This window comes from Stegodyphus dumicola, chromosome 9 (assembly GCF_044657685.1).
Source record: "Stegodyphus dumicola isolate Sdum_Otavi_A_Nest chromosome 9, ASM4465768v1".
Lineage (NCBI taxonomy): Eukaryota > Metazoa > Arthropoda > Arachnida > Araneae > Eresidae > Stegodyphus > Stegodyphus dumicola.
In genome coordinates, this window is record NC_140776.1 from 68,823,689 (window position 1) to 68,847,268 (window position 23,580).

General features: G+C 31.7%; 1 protein-coding gene across 1 annotated transcript in view; it reads right to left on the reverse strand.

Annotated features, from left to right (window-relative positions):
• LOC118204673 (uncharacterized) overlaps positions 1-23,580 on the reverse strand; it is an 80,345-nt gene that overhangs the window by 26,887 nt on the left and 29,878 nt on the right. The window contains exons 4-6 of the mRNA XM_035376973.2: positions 20,079-20,248; positions 18,775-18,909; positions 3,328-3,385 (exon numbers count right to left, since the gene is read on the reverse strand). Coding sequence (XP_035232864.1) covers positions 3,328-3,385; positions 18,775-18,909; positions 20,079-20,248 — 363 coding nt within the window. The remainder of the gene's footprint in view (positions 1-3,327; positions 3,386-18,774; positions 18,910-20,078; positions 20,249-23,580) is intronic.

Genomic DNA, 23,580 nt, shown 5'->3' on the forward strand with positions numbered 1-23,580 from the left:
CATCCTGAAAAAACATTTATCACAGGAACAAACTACTGACCTCGTACTTCTGATAATGCTGACTACTTTAGGTATTCGCAATACTAAAGCGTTACACCTCAGCTCTATAAAAGGGCTGTTAATTGGGTGACCAAATGGAGTTAGAAAGCATTGAGTTTGATGCATTTGGCACAAAATGCTACTTAAAAGCAGGGGTGCCTGATAACTGACAAACTCAACTTGAAGAAAAAGCATCTTCCAAGGTTCCTCATGTATTCTATATGATTTAGGACTGGGATCCTTGCAGGTCAATCTATGTGTTGAATATCTTCAGTCTCCACGATCTCTGCGCCAGCTATTATAAAATTAAGTGTAGCGTTGTCATCTGTGAAGAGGAAGTTTGAGCCCACACCTCTAAACAGATGCACATGAAGCAAGAGAACATCAGTACAATAGTGGACAGGCTGGTGTCTCAGTACATAGTGGATAACTCCATGGCTGTCCACTATTGTACTGAGGTTCTCTTGCTGCCTGAGAGATGTGGAAATTAGTACGGTCATTATACCACTCCGAATGAGAACTCCGTCTTCTCCCAGACAGTCCCTTTCGATGATGTTGAAGGGATGATTGCATGTTTCCTTCTCTCTCCAGATAAATATACATTTTGAACTGCTCCTCAGACTAAATTGTATTACCCAGAACGATCACTCAACCCCATTCCTATTGTGTCCAGTTCTTGTGTTCCTAGCATCACAGATACTGGCCTCTCTGATGAGCATGCATTAATGGGCTGCTCATCACACACCATTCTGGTTGTTGTGCATATAGACCATATATGTGCAGCCTCTTAAAAATGAGATATCGGACATTCAGCAGTCTGTTGCATGGCCTTGTGACATCTCTCGCTGTCTGCTGTCTCTTCTTGATGGTAGGACATATATTGGCCATCTACTGCCAATGCTGCTCATGGACAACCACTGCTAAATGCTAAAACAGCTGTTACTGCTATTTGAAAAGCTCCCAAGGCTCAAGAAACAATGCTGTTTGCAGTCTCAAATTCCTCGCTACACATATCTCATTAAAACCTTCTTTCAGCTTCTCAATGATGTGACCTCAGGTAAAATCATCCTGATGATGTCTCCTGGATTGCTTGTTGGCCATATCACATTGTAAAACAGGGATACACACAATCCACCATCATATTCATCACATTCAAAACATGATTCAGGCTTCTTTATCATTTTTGTTGTATATAATTACAGAATAGGAAATGCTTTTTGATGCATCTTCATTTATTATTACTACCACAATTCATGGAATGTCCTACAGTACTTTGCTGATGAACTCATGCTACTCTATATTTGCTTAACTTCAGATGGAATGGTGTCATGTATATAGGTACATTAGTTTTCAATTTATATTAACAATGGGCAATTTACTGGGACATATCTATCATTTGAAGGGAAAAAATATATTTCAAGAACTATTTCTTCTGCTTTAAAAACATAACATGTTGGGCCAGTTGAGTTTATTATTATATCAGTTTTATTAACTATTCTAATGAATTTGTTGTAGTTGCATATGCTATACCATCTCTTTCTTTCTAGAACTGTGTGGCATGTTCAGCTCTGTGTGCATAGTAGCTAGCATTTCTAATAAGTTGTCAGATGAGAAAAATCAACACTTCTTTTGGTCTTACTCTCAACTTGTATCATTTGTATCTCCTTGAAAGTGACAATCTGTTTGATAACTACAAGCTCTAATGATAGAAAAATATGTCAAAATTCATGACATTTAGTGATTACAATGGTCCAAAGGACTTAAACCTCTTGATATAAGAGAGATGCCTTTTGAAACTACTGAGTTTGTACATTTTAAAACCTCAGCTACATCTTTTAAACTTTTTTAAAATCTACTCTGACAAACAATTTGTTTCCAAAAAATAATACAACTCGCACAATACCCAACGGTTACACATAAATAACTCAGGACCTAATGCAGGTATACATACAACACATTTTACTTCATGTTTTCAGTGTTTAGTTTTGTGATTTATTTTCCATTTTAATAAATGATTATACATGATGCTAACAGATTTCAAATAACCAACAATTAGCTCCAAACACCCAAATTTCCCAAAATTGCTGTAAGAAAATGGTAGTTCCTTGGTTACAGTACAAAAAAGTGGCATTATGAAAAATGTTCTTGGATGTATATACATTCTGGCCAACTGGAGCGTTAAGTATGGATACATTATTATTTTTTCTGGCCACAAAGTTTACTATATACAATTTTTAAATGGTCATGCTGACATTCTCTCAGTTAATATAAAATACATTACATTAAAAAAAAAAATTCAAACTTTATATTATGCTCAAAGTGGTGTTTTTCATTTACATGCACATACACGTTTTGACATCATTTGGGCTAATATTCCTTTGGACTCAAAATATTTAAAAACAGCTATCTTTATAATTTCCGACAGACAGTCTTGCACCCTGGAGTTGAAAATATTTTTTAGATTTAAACTTTACTTTTCATGGTGCTGAAATAAACCAATAAATGTAGGCAAGAAATTGTTGCAAAAACCAAAATCAAGAATGAAATCTAGAAAAATATTTTAAAATACTAATTATTTTTTAGTTAGATATGCCACAATAAAGATAATTAGATGGAAATTATAATAAAGATTTCACAGCACTGTCTTGATGCAATATAACCTAAATAAAGGAGAAAATAATTGAGATCACAAAAATGTTTTCATTTTTTACTTGTAGTTACTTAACAATAATCATTACGTCCTAGAAAGAACTTCAAATTAAACACAGTATTATAATAGATTTAAGATAATTCTTAAAGACATGCAGAACTCTATTGTGATATGGAAGAATTAGAAGACAAACAGCTATCCTAATATATTACCTCGAAAATTTCTGTGGAAAAATTAAAAGAGCATTCCTTATCATTCCTTGCTGAATGGGAAAAACAGGTCAAACCACTTCTCTTATACAAAATGTCACTGCTTCAACAGCGATTAAATATCAGGTTCTCAGTGTGAGACCTGTACTCCCAAATTTATATCTGACAATCAACTAACTAGAGTTATCACAACAGCTATCCATTGCATTCAAATTGTACAGTTAAAAGTTGGTATTTAATAGTTAAAACACTCTTAAATGTCACAGCATGTGGAACAAAAGCACAGAATTAAAAAAACAGATTTTGAATGAAATACATTATTTTAAAATTGCAGCAAAATTTCATGATTACTTTCCCACTTAAAAAGTTTCTGATGGATCTTATATTATTAATTTTTTTTTTTAAAATGCCAAGCAGCAAATTACTTACTTTGTTCAATGGAGGACTGGGTTTGACTACTTTATTTAAAACAGCTTTAGGTTGATTTCTAAAAAGAAGATAAAGTACAAATACATTTATCTAAATAAAAATAAAATTAAAAAAAATCTTATATTAAATAAAATATCAAACATTTTGAAATATTTTACTTCCTTACACGTGATTATTAATGTTTAATTTAAACAAAAATAGATCTAATAATTATACAATATTATATTACTGCCTAAGTACATAATTCACAGTAGAATCATATTCCCCACATAATTTTTTCGTTTACAATATTGAATATATATTACCAAGTTAAGAAACAGATTATAGGCTATGGGTATTAAGACAAACAAGACACTGAATGATTTTAAAAATTTTTCAATAGGTATTGTAATGTCTTCAGCTATTTTCTGACAAGCACCCCGAAATTCTAGGAAAAGTTATTTTCTAATAACTACTTAGCAATTCTCAGGAAAGTTGAACATCACATATCATTCTCAAGTCTTATTCCCTTTCATAGTGGTCGTAAGAAAAACTGGAACATTTGCAGTATGGAAACTAAGAATGTTAATACTTTTTTATACATATTTATGAATTTTATATGAACAATGGATATTTCAAAGCTTATAAAAAGAAGGTTGCTGAAAATCATAGAATTATACTCTTCAGCAGAAATATAATTTGTACAGTAAAAAAATATATATGTGTAAGATAAAAAATAAGAAAGCAAACTTCTAAATTTAATTCACTGTAATCTCTTTTATTTTCTATTTCATTTGAAAACTTCATCTATCTGTCCTAAAAATAGTGCTTAGGTCTAAACCGCATCACTCAAATTAATCATGCGATCTTACGTAACCCTTGATGCAGATGCCTGTTGGCCAATCACCGAATTGTAAACCATAACTAAAAACTGACTCCCTCTCTTCTTTCTATGAACTGATGCATCACTTCCACTTAAGCTTTCCTCCTGGCCAGAAGCTTTGCGGCTACCTTCTTTGTTCAAGGAATCTGATCTAACAAAAATCTAACAAAATCTGATCTGATCTAACAAAAATGTAGAGCACATGACGCTCGTCTGTATGTGAAACAAATATTGCAAATCCTGACTTGCTTTCGTCAATAATAAAGTTATCTTGAATCTGGACATGTTTGCCTTGTATATATATATACAGAGAAGGTTTCCAGCTCATTGTGCAGTATCTGCCCAGACCATAGTTGATTAATGTGGTATTTGCCAGTATTGTGGTCTTTTGTTAAAGTATTACAGACTTGAAATTAAAAATGAGTTCAATTTGTAAAACCAAGGCATTTAATAGTGGAACTAAGAAACTGCTGCATAGTATCATTACATTTTGTAACATGGAAGCTGAGAATGGAGAACATACTATTTCCATATCACAGCCAATGAAAAGAGCCAGCAACACTGCAGAGTATTGCTGACAATAAAGAAAATTCACTAAGAGGCAGAAAAGGAGGAAGAGCCAGTTTTCTATTCCTCAGCGAAAAAAAGTTCTAAAAAAGGAAGTATTTGTTAGTATTGGTTGAGATGGTTTTGAATTTATATTTAATTATATATTATGAAGAACTGCTTATGTTTATGACCGAATTTGATGTATTATGAAGAACTGTTTATGTTATGTTTATGAATTTTATACTGAAAAGAAAAACATTCCACCACTTTCAAAATTACCCCCTGTTTTGCAAGAAAAGATAGATTTTAAATCAAAATAAGAAACTTTCTGAAATATACTCCTAAAGCCTAAATAAGAGAAAAGTTAGAAAGAAGTCATAGTGTATTTTAAATAATAATAAAAAATAAAATAAAATAAAATATAGTATCTTAAAAAATGAGACAATTTTGTCATGAGAACAGGTCATTCATTTACTTGGTCAAAACACCTGGCTGGTCAGCAATATGACATTTTCAAAATGCTGGCAATCAAAGACAGTTTTTGCTATTATAAACAGCAGAAATGCATCTAAAAGACTGTTTTATGTGACAGAAGCAATATGGAATTTTTACTTCATACCTCTCTAGTATACATAAGAAATACCACACTGGAGGACTATCACGGGCAAATGAGTTCTGTTTTTGAAAACTGGGCTTCTGAAAAACTCATTCTAAATTTTCCACCAAATGGCTATAGTGATTTTAGACATATATATTATCTTATACCACACCGTAAAATTACAAAATTGTCCAACAAAGACAAGCCAAGAACAAATTATACAAATGTTACTTGAGAGAAAAGAATACTCTATCTAAAATTATGGAAAGTAGATTTCATGGAACTTGTGAAACAAACTGCTGCTATAGAAAAGTTATATATATTTGATTAATGCACAAAGAACATGGTTTTACAACTGTATGTCTCCTCTCACACCACGAGACATTAACCCGATTGAATTTGTTTGGGGTGAAATAAAGTAATCCGTATGAAACTACAACACAGCTGGAAACATGGCAATGGATAGATTTATTGAAACTTACAGAAGCAGCTCTTGAAAGTGTCATGACAGAGAACCAGAAGTAGTAGAAAATGATTTTGGAACAAAGATGGTCTAATAAATAATAATCTAATGGAAGATTTATGTTGAGTCTTTGTTTAATCCCATAAAGAGTATAATGGCTTGCCTATACATACTGATGTGACTTATCTCACTTGTCTGACAGTAACATAAAAGCAAGACCACAAAATTCATTGTGGCAAGGAGTGCAAGATTGCGCCTGTCGTTGGGAAGAGACTTGAGCACCATGCAGGTGAAAGTACAACTTTTATCAGTTCCACCCTCAATTTTCATGGACAACACCCTGGGGAAAGGGTCTGAGGGGCTCCCACCCCTCTTTCCCTACCATCAACTTCTTGAAAGGACTTTCAGCTTGCCACATACTTACAGTGCCTGCATGCTGTACAGACACTATACATTTAGAAATATTCATGCTTTCTCCAGGATTTGAACTCGGGACCTTCGGTATGGCAGTCAGTGCTGCTAACCACTTTGGCATATATAACCACTTTGGCAGTTGGGCAGCATATATGCATAGTTATTGTGACACAGATTAATAAGCAGTATAGAGGTCAGAAATTTGGTTTTTTACCCTTCAGTATGCATAATGCTGCGTATAACTTTTAGCACAAAAGTCAAAGATAATTATTTATTACATTATAATTATCATAATTAGTTAATAACTATACAAATTACTTATTACTGTATAATTATTATAATTAAAGAATCTTGTTCAATATGTAATACACATACATTTTAATAATTTATGTAACAGATAAATTTAAGATAAAAAGAATTATTAAATACAATAATTGTTTATTATTGCATAATTAATTACAATAATCATAATAATATTATCAGAAGTCACTTTATAATTATGAAATTTAAGTCACTTTATAATTATGAAGTCACTTTATAATTATGAAAACTCACAATATAATTATGAAAAATAATACAATAAAATATAACACTGGAGAAAAGTCTGTAACACAATTTCTGTTTAGCTTGAGTTTTTTAGTTATTTTAGAGTTAAATAGGTATTCCTGATTTCAAAACTGTAGTTAGTTTTTTTTTTTCTACTATGCCACATTTTAAATTTACATCACCACTCTTTGCAGCAATCAGTGTGGATCATAGAAAGTACTACTGTTCTCCTATTGGCTGACATAAATTCTCCGACTGGCACTGATTGAATGACACCACAATAGGAGACCAGCGGCAGGTGCATCTTTGTCTAGACTAGTTCAGTTATGCCTGAGATATTGCAGTAAGACATTGTGTGCTGCACTGATGTAATGAAGTGCTTTCTGACGTGGAGTCCAAGATCTTGTTTATATGCAAGGTTAGAAGTGTTTAGCTTTTATTTACATATGAACACAAACCTTTTCTTATGTCTACCTCTGCTAGTTCATGTCGTAAGCACTCAAAAAGTCCCAATTCGTTTTGTCATACATCTGGCAGTTTTACCACTCACATTCAAAGGACAAGCATCAGTAATTCAAGCCTAAGCCAGTCCAGCAAGTCTACTTTGCTTATTTTAAAGTGAAAAATGGTCATAAAGATAAATCACGAAAACCCCTTACAAAGTATGCAAGCAATGTGTCAAAAGTTTACGGATGTGATAAAGGGAACATGTCTTAAATTTCCATTTAGTATACCTATGATTTGGGGAAAACTCAAAGATCGCTCAAGTGACTGCTACTTTTGTATAGTGAAAATGTCAGGATACAAAAAGGAAAACAAATGTAAATAGAGTATCCTATTTTACCACCAGGGGATATATGCTCATTGCCTCGAACTCCTAGTGCCAGTTTCCAAAGAATTACCCTGGAAATACAGGAAAACAATTCTGGTAAATATTGAACTGACCACAACAATGATTTTGAAATTGAAGAAGATCCTGTTTATATGAGATTTGATGAATGAGTTGAATGATTTGGCATGAGATCTGGGACTACCCAAAAAAGCTTCAGAGGTGTTACCATCCAGACCGCATGAGAAACACTTTCTTGAAAAAGGAGTTAAGATATCCTAATTTGATCAAGTGAAAACACATTTCTGCAATATTTTCAAAGTGATGATAAATTTGGGTATTGCTATAATGCACATGGTTTAGTGGAAGAGTTCAGAATTTCAACCTATAACGCAACTCAATGGTGACTGCTCAATAGCACAAAGCAAAGCTTGTACTCCTCCAGAAATTTATTTGGTATAGCCCCAATTGGCCTTTCAGTTTGTGTGAAGAATGAAGACATAAGTGAGTCACTAATTTGCTGCAATATCACATGCACCAACGGATTATCTGTGTTGATTTTAAAATGTCCAGCTTCCTCCTTGGCCAGCAACATGGATCTTCTAAATATCCCTGTATTTTATGTATGTGGGACAGCACAGCTTGTGAGAAATGGGTGCGGTCATATTGGCTGCCAAGATCTGACCTGAAATCTGGTGACCTAAACATTCTACATCAGCCATTTGTCGAAAAAAAGAACATTATATTTCCACCTCTGCATATAAAACTGGGTCTCATGAAGCAATTTGTTAAAGCTTTGCCAACTGTAGGAAACTATTTCAAGTATTTTAGTTTGGCATATCCTAGCATGCCATTTGAAAAGATAAAGGCCAGTGTGCTTCATCAGGGTTCGTACACATTTCTGCACACGGAAATTAAGTACTTTTAAGGACCATTAATGAACAAAATTAAGGACCTATAAGTTAATGGGAACTGAATAAATTCAATTAAAAATATTATCTATGCCTGAATTTCACTGTTGTAATACCATCCTAAAAATAAAATAGATCACTAGTAGAATGCATTATTACTAAACAAGAATGAATTAAATTGATTATTAATAAGTTTGAGAATAAAATAAACTTTATGAAATTTATCAAGCAGCATTAAATATGTTACACTTATAATAGTTGGACATATTTGAAAGAAGATAAGTGACATTTACGTTTTACTAACCCTTAGCTTTATGTTGATTTTTTTTATGTCTCATTTTGTCACATACTTGGTCAGTCTAGAGCTTTAGTAAATAGGAGGAAGATTTTTATGTCAAACGGCATAGGTTAAAATGAGAAGTAAGATCATAATCAGCATGATTCATAACAAAAGACTGAATATTGTCAGCTCTGCTGCTTGTCTAGAGAGAGAACAAACCTGAAATGCCTGATGTAGGCACAGTTGGCAAGTGTTGAAAGTTAGCTGGGCTCTGTCTGACGCAGTTAGTGTTGTAGCTTCGTGTTAAGTTCCAGGGGTTATAACCCAATCAATATACTTTAAGGCTCCAATAAGCCCCTAAAGCACCAGAGGTGATAAGTTATATTATTTTAAGTCTCACTAGATGCAAAGAATAAGTTTTAGTTGAATTTTTACATTTTTGTGTTTTATCTTGTGACCACAGTGAGTATTAATGAAAGGCAATAACTCGCTTTAATATGTAGAGATAATTTTTAAGGGTAAGCAGTTAGTTATAAAAGAACTTGTAGGTTCTCCTCCCTGTGCTTTCCCTTTCCCATCTTTTCTGCCATTCTTGAAAAAGGCTATTGAGCGTGGTTTTTTTTAAATAGGACTGCGGAACACTTACTGCGTAATCTGCAGCCAAATGACTCCAGTAGCCTGGAAAACGCAGTAAGTGTTCCGCAGTCCTATTTAAAAAACATCGCGCTCAATAACCTTTTATAAGAATGGCAGAAAAAATGGGAAAGGGAAAGCACAGGGAGGAAAGCTTACAAATTCTTTCCAAAAGTCACGTGCTCAGTTAATACATACAGCGGAGCACAAACTCAATTCTACACTGGCCATGGTCCCTTCCCACATTACCTTAAGAGATTCGGCATACGAGCATCAGATTTGTGTGAATGTGGTGTGGTAGGTGATGCAGATCACTTCCTCTTCAACTGCCCACAAACCAATAAACTGCATTTAAAAATGCCAAGCAGTGAATACTGGCCGCAATGGGCAGAGAATACCCGCGGCAACAAGCAGACGAAAACTAAAATAGAGGAGGTAATCAGGCTTTGCTCAGCAAGATTCTAAGAAATTCTCCCCCTCTCTTGAGAATTGTATCTTCGCAGCATAATTTTAATAGCAATTCAAAATACTACAACAACTGAACATCAACACTAGGAAAATAGCTCACCCCGTAGAATAATAACAGGACTGTAAGAGCAAAACTATTGTAATGTAAGCATATTACTATCCAGTTTATATGTACTTGATAAAAATAATATTGTAAAGCAGTTTAAATGATATTGAAAATCCAGTCAATGTGTAAATGAATGACAAGTTTAATTTTGATTATCTCAGTAAAAGTATTGTAAATATGAATTCATATAATGTCTAAATGTACACATAGCTGTCATGATTTTATGTATCTGTCATATGTAACTTGTACAAGACAATGATTGTAATCAACATATCTATGCTTATTCACAGGCCTTGTATGCCCATGTAATATTTATAAGTATATTCTTACACGGAGGAAATTTTCCCTTCTGCCAGGATGACTACTAACACTGTAAGACTTTTACAACAAAGTTAGGTCAGTGGTTATCTCAGGCGGCACTCAGTTAGTTATAAAAATAATTAAATTAGGTAATTAGATAACCTTAGTTATTATGGATTTACATGGCCACTATTAAATTTTATTTTTTAACAATATTAAGAAAACAAACATTATACATGATGAATACATGAATTATACATGATTACAATTATACATTATACATGAATTATACATGATGCTAACAGAAAAAAGCTCTATTAAAATCATAGTCTAATAAATACAGTTTAAAGTAACGTTGTTTATTACACTGGCTCTTAAACGATATTAAGATAATTGCACATTAAAAGTTACAAAACATTTATGGTAGCAACAACACTCAACAAAATATTTATGCACCCTTTTTAATTTGAAGCCTTTTCAGACATTTTGGCTAACTTATATCGATTTCCTTCTCTTTAAGTATCTTTTCTACTTGTAACAATCAGAAATTTGTCTCAATACGCAAAACTACGTTCTCACTAGTATCTGCGCCCTTTATTTCCCAACTTGTCAACCTCGCCACGATGTGCCTATGAGGGTTTACTTGATCTGGTAAAAATTAAATAGTCCAAAATTCCCGACAGACATGAAACAAATTATCGCTATGTCTGAAAGTAACTACGATATCAAACAATGGTTTAAATAAGCCTCTTATTTAAAAAGAACTTAGAACATAAAGGGAGCAGTCAAATTCAAACTAAAAATGCGGACTAGTGGTCAAAGATGTTACAATTTAATTTTAATTTAATCTAGCTCAGTAACTATCATACGAGGAAATAGAAATGAGAAATTATAGTAAAGGCTGAAATCATAAACAATTGTGTAATTTACATAATAATAACTGCACATATCTTTGAAGAATAATTTTCTTTATGTATTCAGTTTCTTTCTTCAACACGTTTCCTTTTTAATTAAGGATTTCTGTTATTTTAAAAAATACTAAATGCACAATTAAGATACTATAACATGCCAAACAAATATTAATCTAGAAATCAAACAAAAAAATCAGCGTTATATTTTCAAATTTTCACAAGACTAGTTTCGATGGTTTTACCGAACCATCATCCTCAGCTGCAAAAGCGCAAATGCATGTATAGAAAAAGTGGTTAATTTTATTTCTTTAGTAATATGAACATTCAGAAGAAATATGAAATATATATGATAAAGGCTGGTTACAGAGCTGGTGTGACAGAATTTTTAAAATTTAGTGACACATCGAACAACAAAATTTAGAAATGGCAAAACATTTAGAATTTAGAGTAGGCATTGGAAGCAGAATTTAGGACTCACAGAGATTGCATCAGGTGGGAAAATGCCTAGTGCCAGCTCTGTGTATGATGCATTAAGACATATTACATGAATCTTTTAAATTGTAAGTTTTCAATTTCTTTATTAATAAAAAAAATCCCTTTCTATAATGCCTGCCTATGTGATCAGATTAGAAGCATTTTTGATATTTTCCATGCTTGCGTCTAGTGAAAAGCACAGAAAATAAAGGGAAGATAAAAATGTTAAGAAAAAGATTCTAGTATCAGGAGTAAAACATTCAAATATTATGTGTTCATTGTTCTTCCAGTCGTTCTCCAAAAAGTAAGAAATTCATCGCAAACTTTCTGTAAAATACATCCATTACATGTTGATACCATGAAGACATTTTTCATTTTCTCACATACTTCTCGAACCTTCTAGAATCGTAGGTCTATAAATCTTGCCTTTAAAGTCTCCCAAACTTTCCAAGCTGCAGTGTCTAAAATACTAAAGAAAAATTATCGGTACCAATTCTGTAACAGCAAAAAGCCAGAAATATTTTGGAAAAAAGAGGGGAAGGGGAAAAGTGTAAAATTAATTTTATAGAGAAGAACTGATGCATATTCTGAGAATTTTGAATATTCTGAGATAATTACATGGGGAAAACTCTTACTATGAAAAAATTAAAAAGAAGACATTTTTAATTAATTACATAGCTAATTTTGCTTTTGCTAGAAGCTGTTTCGTAAATTGTGCTTGATAGCATTATACCTTGTTCATTTTTCATATTCAAAATATTGTATAATAAGTTGCTAAAATGAAACTTTAGAATATGGCATCAAAAAAATAAAAATGTTTCATTTTAATGTTATTTTTAAATATATTTTTAATATATTACCATTATTTTAATGAAATTTATTAATGTTACGATGTTAAAAAAAATGTTGAAAAATTCTCAGATATCGGAATTAAAAATTTTTTCTATAGAAACTTATCTTAAAATTGCCAAAATGTTGATAAGTCGCCAAATTTAGAATTAATAAAAGAATTTGGATTCCTAAAAGCGAAAAGTTGTTTCAGGGCTCTTTATTAGAAAAAATTAATTTCAAGATACTTATGTTTCACTTCTTGCTTAGAAACTCGAGTATCCCATCATTTATATTAAAAATAGAAACAAATTATAACCCATGAATCCATTCAAAAGATAACCATATGTGTCAGTGAATCGCCAAAAATATTCCTCCAAAATGCTGATTCACACTCAAAATGGCAATCGTAAAAACAGACAGAAATTTCAGATGATTAAAATTAAGGACCTTCTGCTGATTTTGGTCAAAATTAAGGACTTTTAAGGATCAAAAATCGATTCCAAAAAATTTAAGGACTTTTAAGGACCATATGAACACTGTTCATGGTCCATAGATTCCACAGCTTAAAGATGAACATTTCATTGGAACAATGACAGAATTTCAAAAGAATGGTATTCAAAAACATTGTCAAAGACCTTCTTGGAAATGCATGAGCACAGAATTACAACAAAATTATCCAGCAATTTTTGGAGAGCTTCAAAATGCTTCATTGCAACAGGGATACCAAACTGCATTTTTTACATAGGATCTATATAACTTCTCAGAAAATCTTTGTGTAGTCAGTGATGAACAGGGTAAGCGTTTCCACCAAGATTTGAGGGTCATGGAGGCATGGTACCAAAGTAGATGGGATGGATATGTAATGAAAAAGACTTAGCAATGTTGGCATAGAATGCAGATCCATACTGAAGATGAAACTTGACAGCCAAGAAAGATTAAATATTCATTTTTATTTCAGGTGACATTTCTGGCTTCAATTCAGTTAGTATTCTAATCGTGCCTATTCAAGAACATTAAAATTTTTTATACTGTGGCAATAGGAAGACAGCAGAGCAAAATAGCACCTAGTGAAGACAGGTCGAAGCTCAAGTGCGCAGTTATCCAGTATGGAACCTCAGCAAGAGAAAGTTTTGGTTTAGGTTGCTTATTAAAAGAAAGGTTTCAATTCTCGAAATTGTGAGTTCAGATTCTGAATTAGCTACATCATCAGCATTATGCAAACCATGTGACATACACTGATCTAGAAATGATTCAGTCCAGAAAAGTTATTACCATTTTTAGAATAGAGGGGGGGAATTAAGGGATATTGCTAGTTTAAATTATAATTTTCATATTTACATATGTTTTATTGAGATTTACATATATTTTATCTTACATATCTCATATATGAAAGTGAACTCAAAATTTCGAGAACTGAAACCTTTCTCTTAATAAGTAACCTAAACCAAAACCTTCTCTTGGCGAGCCTCCATACTGGATAATTGCAAACTTCTACCTCTCTTCACATTTAGACGTTATTTCGCTCTGCTCTCTTCCTATTGCAACAGTAAAAAAAATTTAAATGTTCATGAATAGGCACAATTAGAATGCCAAGCGAATTGTAGCTACAAATGTCAACTGAAATAAAAATGAATATTTAATCTTCCTTGGCTGCCAAGTTTCCTCTTCAGTAAGGATCTATGTTCAATATCATCAACATTGCTACGTCTTTTTCATTATGTACATATGAAGGCTGACTATTATCAGAGCATAAAGCAAGAATGTCCACACATTAAAAACTTCCGAAACAGCCATAAGCAAAAATTTTCACCTTAATATGTATGTTTACCATTTGGTAAAAAAAATACTATTTACATGAATAAAATTTAATGTGCAGTAACTACATATAACCTTTGTATGAATAAATCTATTTTTGTGAAGAGTATATTTAATAAGTTTTTCCCTTTATTTGCATATTTTGTGTGATTTTTAAGACAAAGAGAGATTTCTTGTAGCTTAAAAGTTGACATGATAGATAAAAACTGTAGTTATTTTTAGATTCAGAGGCCAAATATTAGGAAAAACAAGTGGCAGATCTAAGACAATGAAATTGCTGTTCCCTCAATGTAATAATTAAATAATTATAATTACAATTATAATACACAATAGTTACTTATCATGTTTTAATAAAAAATAATGTATACATAACAAAACTAATTTGGAAAACACTTGTATTTTATGAATATATAACTAAATAAATGCACAAAATTAAATCAAAATTAAATACAGTGTAATAAAAAAGCTAATTATAAATTATGTTAAGTGGGGGGGAGTCAGGAAATGCTGCCTTAGGTGATCAGTAAGGTTGGCACCCAACATGAATAAAGCATATTTATAATTCAAAGTAAAATATGCATTTATTTAATTGCTACTTGTGAGAATAACTTCAAAAATTGGCACCATAAGCCTGTGTCAATGCAAGTATTTAAAATTGCACTGCCTCACACAGCAGATTTTAAATAAAAATATTTGAAGAATTCCAAGATGATCTTCCTATTGCATGTTTTAAAAGGGCTACTTTATATCAGCATTTCGATGCATGTAAAATTTTGATATCCAGTCACTGGTCGTTGGATATCAAGTTTCGAGGGAAGAGTAAGACATTGATGTTGTCTTTTATTAAAACTTCTGATGACATAACAGTAACAATAGACTAACAAAATAAAAATTGGATTAAATCAGAAAGCTAAGAAAAAGCACAATTCACAGTGCTTAAGTTACTTAGCCTTGAGCTTAAGGTAAATTAGAACCACAGGGCTAGAGAGAATAGAAAAATGCTACCTCTCTGCAACCATTCCAGAGATGAAAATGTAAATGGAATTCAATAACGGGCAGGTGATAAAGTCAAATCACCATGTAGTTTTTGGTTTTATTAGATTACGGCAAAGCACTCGAGGGCTATCTATCTTAAGGGAGGGATGCCTCCATGGACAAATCACCATGTAGAATGATTCAATTTATCACAAAAAATGATATTTTTAGGTGGGGGAGGAACTCAGCTAATCAGTACAAAAATCAATTTATGAAACACTTTTGCTTGAGTATCATATTAGCCATTTCTAGACTGTGTGAGAAAAAAAAGGAAAATCAATTTTTTTTTAAAAGTTTCATGGGAAGTATGGATAGAATATTCTTCCATAATCAATAGAATAGAATATATAAGTCCCCCCCTCAAAAGCACAAGTGCTCTCAAGAAAGAGAGAGAGAAAAAAAATTAATATAGAATACTTCCAACCCTAATGTACCCTTCCCAGGTGCTATCATTTCAGTTGGCAGACATTTCATTTGGAAGCAAAATTCGCATATGCCTTCACTTGTATTGCATTTCATTTAATGATCTTGAAACATGGACATAGACACTTTTCTTTCTAAGTGGCCTCATACTGTCCTTTCAAGACACTGATTTGGGTTATTTGATTACAGCAAAGCATTCAAGAGCTATCTGCCTAAGGGAAGGGATGCCTTCATGGAAGACTTTCTAAGGGAAACTAGGATTTGAACCTCGAACCAAGCTACCAGTATTTAGCAAATTAATCATTTTAACACTGGTAAGCTCAAGAACATTGGAGTGATTACCTAACAGTCTTTTTCGTTCTCTGTATTATGATACAATTTTGTCCCAATGTACAATACTTATTGACTTGACTTATTGACCATACGAACCCCGTACATATAGTTAAGTTCTAATTTAATAACAGTCAGGCCTGCGCCAAGCCTAATCGGTGCCACCGTGCAAATGTATAGCGAGCACCTTTATGTAGTGACAATATTAAAGGAACAGTGCTTATGATTAACATTTAAAATGAAGCATTATTAACATAATAATATGAAAACCCAAAAATATATACAGTCAAAAGTCTTTAATCCGGAATTGTTGGGACTTTCCGGCGATTCCAGATTATCGATTTTTCCAGATTATAGATCATCAGTTTAAATCTGGTAAGATGGCATGCAGAAATTATAAAATTAAAAATATGAAACCGTAACTTATGAAATAAAGAGCAATTATGATCTAAAGGGTATAAAAATTTACAAAAAAAAAGCTTAATATTTATTTGTTTACTTTATTAAACATTTCTTTCAACGCGCGCATGCGTAAAGCATACATTACGCATAGTCAAAATTAGAAAATTGCAACCAGAAAACTATTTGATGTGTATTCGTGATATTTATAATGAAAAGGAAATTGATTTAAATTATATCGGAGTACATCGAGATGAAACACAACATTTAGTGAGGAATTATAAGTCGAATAAAATAAAAACATCTGCTTTGAAGATGAGGATACTGCTGACAGATCAACTTCCATTTCATTGCGCATTGTGACGTCCCCCCCCAGAGCAGCGTGAAATTGATAAACAGATTTCGGAATGGTTACAGCAACAAATCACCTCTTTGTCATTTTCTTCACGCCTTTATCCATTTTTTGCAGCAGTTCCACTTTTTGTTTAATGGACATAGAAACATGCTTTCCTGCAGATCCTTTGGCAGCTCTAGAATTGGAAACTCTTTTTGACATAATCGAAAGTTCAAGCTTACTTTTTATAAAATTGCTCTAACAGTCTGCAAAAAATAATAAGCTGAATCCAGTTCGAAGATTAAAGAATAACGCAATCTGCAACATTTACTGAATTAGATAATTTTAGCTTAGCTTATACCGTCTGTTATACATTAAATGCGCATGACTAAACGTATTATGCGCAAACGCATGCGTAAAGGTATTTTGCTCTTGCGTAAGCGCATTATGCATTTACACATGCGCAGAAAGTTTGTAGCCTTGAGGTCCGGATTATAGATCATTCCAGATTATGGACATCCGGATTAAAGACTTTTGGCTGCATATTATCTTTTGTGTAAATATGCAAACATTTTGTGCTTTGTTAAAAGCCACACTCAAACAAATTCATTGAAGAATTATACATTCATTTATGTTGTAAAAAGCCCCCTAACTGATACAGTGGTTAGCATTGCTGACTGCCGTGCAAAGGCCTCGGGTTCGAATCCCAGAGAAGATATGGATGTTTGCAAATGTACAGTGTCCATGCAGCATGGGGGCACTCTAAATAGGCAAGGAGAAAGTCCTCTCGAAAGGTTGCTGGTAAGGGAAGAGGGGAAGCTCGGACTCGTCACCCAGGGTGCTCTCCATCAAAATTTTGGGCAAAACTGAGTTAAATCGTGCTGTCACCTGCAAGATGCTCAAGGCTGTTGCCAACGACATGCGTATCTTGCACTCCTTGCCACGAGCAATTTCGTGGGCTTGTGCTGACTATAGGTCAGACAAGTGAGCATTAGTCAACAACAACAGCAACATGTTATAAAAAGGTAACACTGCAAGTGAAGCGAAATTAATATACTAAACGCACTGGACACCAACTATGTTGTTGAACACTATTTATTATGTGCCAACTCTGGATAAGCCATAAGTACATGTGGTAATTTATTTATTCAAAACTAAGATAAATCTCAAGCATGTGCGAAAAATAGGTTTAAGTATTATAAATAATTAAACTAATAAAATTCAGGGGCAACTTCGTCAATGTGCGATAGAAGCAAAACAAAATTTAGTGGAACAATATGTTTTTGGCTGTCAATCTTATGTTACATCACCAATAGTGTATAGCAGACGCTAGCTAAGCTTTATGATGATATCTGCAAATTTGAAGGTTTTCAGACATTGCAAGGAAAAAGTTAAGTTTTTCCAATTAATGGAATTTATGAAGAAATGTGGAGAGTGGTAATAAATGATGATACAGTTTTCTATTGGTATGACAATGCCCAATCATCAATCAAAAAAGGGGCAGCAAAATCTGTAGTATAACAGAAATATCACATCTAGTGAAGAAAGTGACAGAGAAATGAAAATAATCTAGGAGATCAACAATTTAGTCAGAATTCTCAATGCCATAATTACAGAACTTGAGCAATGGAACTTTGTAGCTGAACAAGAAATTATGTTTATCCACAGAATTAAAGAGAAAGTATTAGCACAGAAAATAAAAAAAATTAAACAACATGCAATGAAAGAAATAGTCAATAAAGTAAACAAATAAATATTCATTTTTTGGGGGGGCTAAACTTTGATTTCTTTAAGGTCATAAATGTTTTGCTATTTTATATAAGATATGGTACTTCCTTATTATAGCGGCCCCCAACATTCAATTGCTGATCAACTGAGATTCATTGCCAAAATCTCACCACGTATATATTTTCATTTAAATGCACATAAACTATACCTATTTTTAGGAGCACTTTTAGTTTTCCCATGAACAGATTCACATTCTCTCAGATGACTTTGTTTTTTTTCCTCTCTTTCTTTCTCAATTTTTTGTCTCTGTCTTAATGTTTTCTCCATTTTCTCCTCACGTTTCCTGAAATGAATTGATTTTTACATAATAAACTATATTATTTATTAATAGTATATTCAAAATTCCAATGGAAATTATTAAGTGGCATTCTTATTACATTATTAAATATCTAAATTATTAAAATATATTGTTCATTGTTGAACTATAAATTATGAAAGAAGTTTCATGAGCTTTAAGTAAATAAATGTAATTATTTATTTAGAGTACATAAAACTACTAAATATTTCTCACTGTTAAAAAAATCAATTTTGATGTTTTGGATCACATACTATTTTATACCACAAATGTTAGGACAGGTTTCACGTCCTAGCTCTATATCTTTATCTTATCTAATGTTTCATGTCTATAAAATGGAATTTAAACCAGACTGCGATTTTGTCCCCTAAATAAGGCCACAAACTTTATTGTGCACTAAGAATTTAAGCACTTGAAGTTGCAGAGTTAGATACCTTCTGATAATTTGCATCCTCACAAAAAGTCACTGTTGGTTTTATAAAATGATGAATAATATTCATTTGGCAATCTTTGCAGTTCATTGGTAATCGTATGTTCATAAAAAATATTAAAAAGAAGCATTTTATGAAAACAAGAAACTTTGAGGGGGGTTATTCAATATTATTAAAAATGTTTACTCAATATTTACATGCTTATAATTGGTGGATAATGTTTAGCAAAATGACCATAAAATATAACAAGTTGAAATACTTACTCAAACACATGTTGATTATTTTTTGTCACATGAAAATATACTAAAAATTGGCAATTCTACTAAAAGCTGAAATCGGGTGTGTCTATAATCAGACATTAACTACCCCTCAGTTGTTTAAATCATTATAAATTATTACATGCTTGTGATCTACAAAACGTAGCATAAAATTTCATTTAAAAATAAATGGTGCATTTCATAAGCGTGGATCATCACCTCATTACTGATAACACAATATAATCACTGATATATGTAAATTTCTCATATTTTAGCCATTAATTAAAAAAAAAGATTCTACTCTTGAAAATACAATTCAGCTACTTCAGGTGTTTGAATAAATTGAAGGAGTGGGTTTCATATCACACAATAATCCACATACATATTCTTAAAAAACTTAGCTCCTTTGTTTACAATAACCATATAATTAAATAAATCAAATTTTTAGATTACATTCTTCAAATCATACCTTTTGTTTTCCTGGAGTTTTAACTGCCGTTCTGATAATACTTTTTGCAATGCCTGATTTGCCTTTGCTTCTTTTTTCTGGATATCATCAAGCTTTTTCTTTTGTGCAGATTTTCGGTTTACAGGTGTTTTAGAGCAAGTTAAAGATCCAGTACCAATGTTATCCTTGATCTGCAAAAATAAAGATCACATTTAATATTTGGTAGTAAATAATATAACAAAAATTGTTGAGATAATTTAGCTGGGTAAAACATGTACGTAAACACTTCAAAACACAAAATGCTCTACTGCCTGAAAAACATCCAATTAAACATATAATAAAAATACTCCAATATATATATATATATATTTTTCTTTTTTTCCTGCTTTCCCCCCTCCCATACCATGGTCTAAATACTAAGTTACTGAAACATTTAAGTAAAATAAATAATTACTTTCCTAAGGAATTTAAGGCTACCAAAATATTTTAAAATAACTATGTAACAGTAAAGTCTGAATTATCTGACATAAACAACTCGGAATATCAGATTATTGAAACTAATAAAAGCTTGCTAGAACTGCTGAATAAAAAAACAGAATTGTACTACAAACATTTTTGACATTAAAAGGCAAAAACTGCTGCTACCTGAAGTCAGAATTCAATTTTATACTTTTAAGATACTGTTAAATTTGGATTACCACTTACAACAGTAAAATTATTTGTTCATAACAGAAAGAAGGATGTCCTAGTTCACTTTAGTATTTCCATCACCAACCATTACACTTTCAATGCCCATATTGGGTAACTACTTGCATTTTTATTTAGCCTTTTCAAAAGTCTTTATTTAAATGTAAGGATTAATTTATTCCTTCATTTTACTTGAGATTTTTAAAATTATTACTGAAATCCAAAAACTATGTAAAGTCAAAATTACATGGTTCCTTATTTTTCCCTACACATTTCAGTGTTTTAGATGCTGTAAGTATTGTCGAAGAATCTTAAAAAGAAATTTTTAAGAAATTTTGAATGGTTTCTAGATGAAAATCTGTACTTTCATTTTTAAAAATGACATGAAAACATTGTCAGAAACTGAACAAATCACTCATATAATAATGTGAATTTTGTCAGGCAATTAGATTAAAAGTTGACAGTGACGATGCCAGGAACCTACTGGACTCGTACAGCAAAAAGGACAACTGATGAACTTACAGAGGAGCATCAGCAAATCCCTAGTGAAGAAAGCAACATCTCAGACTCAGATCCACCCAAAAAGCACATGGCAGTTGCAAGCCTGATAAAAGTTTTCAGCTCCTTAAAAAAGGATTACAAATTTTGTTGAATACATACAAATCTTTTTGAATAAAAAATCCATTCTAGCTACAAGGCAAGGCATAAAAAATTATTAGCTTTCTATGAAAGAAAATTTACATAATTAAAAAAGTCACCGAGTCATCAAACAACTTTGCTAAATTTCATAAAACCATCCGTATAAAAATACATGCGTTATGTAGTACATTTATTTTTATACCTTTTTGTTTGATACAAATAAAAATTATATTTTCTTCTAAAACAGAAGACCAAATTATTATTTTTTAATAGCTCTTGATCATATTTAATTAAAATCTATTATGTATTTATATGCAAGGTTAGATGCTGACTTGCATTAGTCTCAGCTACTATATGATTTCAGAATATTACTATACTTAAAAAATATGCTAAATTAAGGCACAAATAACTAACTAAGAAGAAAGATACAAAACTACAAGAACAACTCATATACAAAATATTATTAGAATATACTAGAATGAACCTTGGCAATTAGATTCCAAAGCGCTTGCTCTTAGAATCTCTGGTCAGGGCTATTATTGCCAAATTGACAACAATATGAACAATATATCTTGAATAAAATATGCAGTACAGAAATAATAATAATTTTTGTGCAAATTAAATTTTCATGATAGGTTCAAATTAAACAGTTTACTGAATAAACAAACATTAGATAACCAAGACTTAATATAATTATATAAAATTTTACTAAGATTTATGCACAAAATTGCAGTGCTTTGCATTTTTATTGTCCAGCTAAAAAAAAAAAAAAATGGCTTGAATTAAAACTAAATTCTCTAAAATCTTCCAGGCATGAAATAACACATCTTCTAAATGTTTAAATTACTGTATTTATCTGTTTTATAGTATATCATTTGAAAATAAAGAGAAAACTGGACATTATATGACGTTTGTGGAAAGCATGAAGTTTATGCTAGCATAACTAGCAGCTGAAGGTGAACTTAAGGTAAATACAAGACGACATTTGACATCGGCAAGTCTGCAGGAAGTGGAGAGGTATTCTTTCCTATGAAGCAAGGCTATCCTGCATTGTTCTTTTTGTGTGGAGTGTAACAAGAAAGTAAGGAAAAATTTTTGTGCACCATAAAAAGTTTTGTTAATAACTATATATATTTAATATTAGTTCACTGTTATATAATTTTCTTGAGCCTGCTTTCTCTACTTTCCTCAAGTCAAATGTATACCTGTCAGTTACAAGTTTTGGAAACATTACCTTGGAATATAAAAATATTTTATACTTAGGGTTTTCAAAAGTGGGCCTGCAATGCAGATAGGTGCAATAAAAGAAAGGGCGCTATTCGATAGTTTACAAACATATAAATTTTATAAATAATTATAGGTCTTAAACAAATTCTAGAAAAATTTTAATAGAAAAAGTGCAATTAATTACAGCATATTCAGTATAGATATTTTTGTAGCAATGCTGAGCTGTACTGCACATCAGGTATGGTCAAAATTAAAAAAATTTTGAGATTTTTTAAATTTTGAGATTTTATGCCATACTACATCACTCTGTTCTAAACTACACTGATGACTATTTAAACGGTGACCGTTTTCCCACAATGCAAGGAATGTACACACATACAAATTCTCATTATTTAATAATAGAGAAAACTGAAAACATCATGAATCTCCATTAGACAATTAACTTCCTAAGATGCCCATCTTAGAAAGTGAATAATATTTCTGAAAACATGAACACTACTTTTGAATAGCACTTCTCTAAGATAATTTCTCCCATAGAAAATCAAAATTATTTTAAACTGTGGGTGGTCATTTTGCAGAGAGTTTACTGTATTTTAAAATTACTAATTTTTTGTTTTAATGAGTGCTATTACAAATAATTTCTTAAAAATATAATACTATTAGTTTATCGTGCAGTTGATAAAACTTATAGTTAAATAAACAAAGAGAACAGAAACAATTTATCTCTGTTTTCAAACTCTTAAGTGTGAAGCCATTAAAAAGCCATTTTAGGGGATCATTAAATATATTGTATCAAAAGAATAATAAAAATTCCTTAAATTATTTGTAAAAATCAATATAATATGAATTACTTCCTAATTTTTATTCTGGAAAATCTTACAGAAAGAGAGCCGCAACAAAGCTGCTGCATTTGTTATTCTTTTTCAATAAAAAGTCTACATGAAATTTTATAAATTCTAAGAAATACAAT